Below are 1480 nucleotides of genomic sequence, written 5' to 3' on the forward strand. Positions count from 1 at the left end.
CTGCTTGCAGCCCGCACACCGAGCAACATCTATTAAGTCTTGATAAGACTGGTCCACGCAAAAAGTCACGCGGGCTGCAAGCAGCCCGCGCACCGCACACCATTTATTGAGTCTTGGTAAAGCTGGTCTACGAAAAAAAGCCATGCGGGCTGCTTGCAGCCCGCACACCGAGCAACATCTATTAAGTCTTGATAATACTGGTCCACGCTAAAATCCACGCGGGCTGCTTACAGCCCGCGCACCGCGCACCATCTATAAAGTCTTGATAATACTGGCAAAAATCCACGCGGGCTGCTTGCAGCCCGCGCACCGCGCACCATCTATTAAGTCTTGATAATACTGGTCTACGCAAAAATCCACGCGGGCTGCTTGCAGCCCGCGCACCGCGCACCAGCTAGTCTAAATCTATATTAATATCATAAAGCTAAAGAATTAGTTTATTTGTTTGCACGCATTAATCTCAGGAACTTCTGGTCCGATTTGAAAAATTCTTTCAGTGTTAGATAGCCCATTTATTGAGGAAGGCTACTATAGGTTATAGCTAGTGATGACATAAAAAGCTATTAATATAACAATGCAGCCTCACCCTAGCCTGCGTCAAAGCCGCTCTGATGTGAACCTCTTTCTCGCACAAGTAGCACCATATTCGTTCCGTAGACACGTTCATGTGAACACAGTGCAATGGTAAATTCTGAAATGAACGAAACGATTCATATTAAATCACGTACATTACAAGCATAACGTGTGTAAATAATTCTTCCATTGTGATTAACTTCAGCGGAGTTAAAGATAGGGCTTGGAAGAGAAGGTGTTGTTTTTTAATGAAATAACAACATTTTAATAAGATTGTCTTCGGGGTATCTCGCTTACAAAATAACTGCGCCCTAGAATGCCAGTAGTATTATAGACTGCTACTTGAATGCGAAATGTACTTAAGAGATATGTCAGCCACGATATCGTAGACCGTACCTGTTCCTTGTAATATAACAACATACAAAACGTTCCTTGAAATAAGGTTTCCAAAGTTATGCTCGGGACAAGCGAAAGAAAACTAACTTCCCATCCTCTGTACTGGTATAAAACTTCAGCAGTGTTTAATTGTCTGCCACTGTCTATTGATCAATCAAATTGACTACACCACAGTGGACAGTTGATAAGGTAAGAGATTTGCATCTATTTTTGTTGTATGATAATTGAAAAGGCTAACAAAGACAAGAATATGATTTTAAATCGTCGACCCCATCCTATGCTGGCGATCATCTTGGACACACACACACACACACACACACGTTAAACATACAACAATTATTTAATTCTTAGTTTTATAGCATTGAAATGCTTTATAAATGAGAAATTTTGAAAGAATAGAAAAAATTTGATCACGAGGCAGGATTCTCTTCGATATAAAACTAAGAATTAAATTTAACAAAGGCCGCGTTCCATCGATACAATATTGTAATCATTGAAATAATGTTTCGTA

At 40.3% G+C, this 1480-nt stretch overlaps 1 protein-coding gene across 1 annotated transcript in view; it reads right to left on the minus strand.

The window, feature by feature from the left end:
• LOC119837039 (ubiquitin carboxyl-terminal hydrolase 20) overlaps nt 1-1480 on the minus strand; it is a 26422-nt gene that overhangs the window by 15547 nt on the left and 9395 nt on the right. Inside the window, exon 3 of the mRNA XM_038362524.1 lies at nt 587-691. Coding sequence (XP_038218452.1) covers nt 587-691 — 105 coding nt within the window. The remainder of the gene's footprint in view (nt 1-586; nt 692-1480) is intronic.

The sequence above is a fragment of the Zerene cesonia genome, chromosome 26, assembly GCF_012273895.1.
Source record: "Zerene cesonia ecotype Mississippi chromosome 26, Zerene_cesonia_1.1, whole genome shotgun sequence".
NCBI classification, from domain to species: Eukaryota; Metazoa; Arthropoda; class Insecta; order Lepidoptera; family Pieridae; genus Zerene; species Zerene cesonia.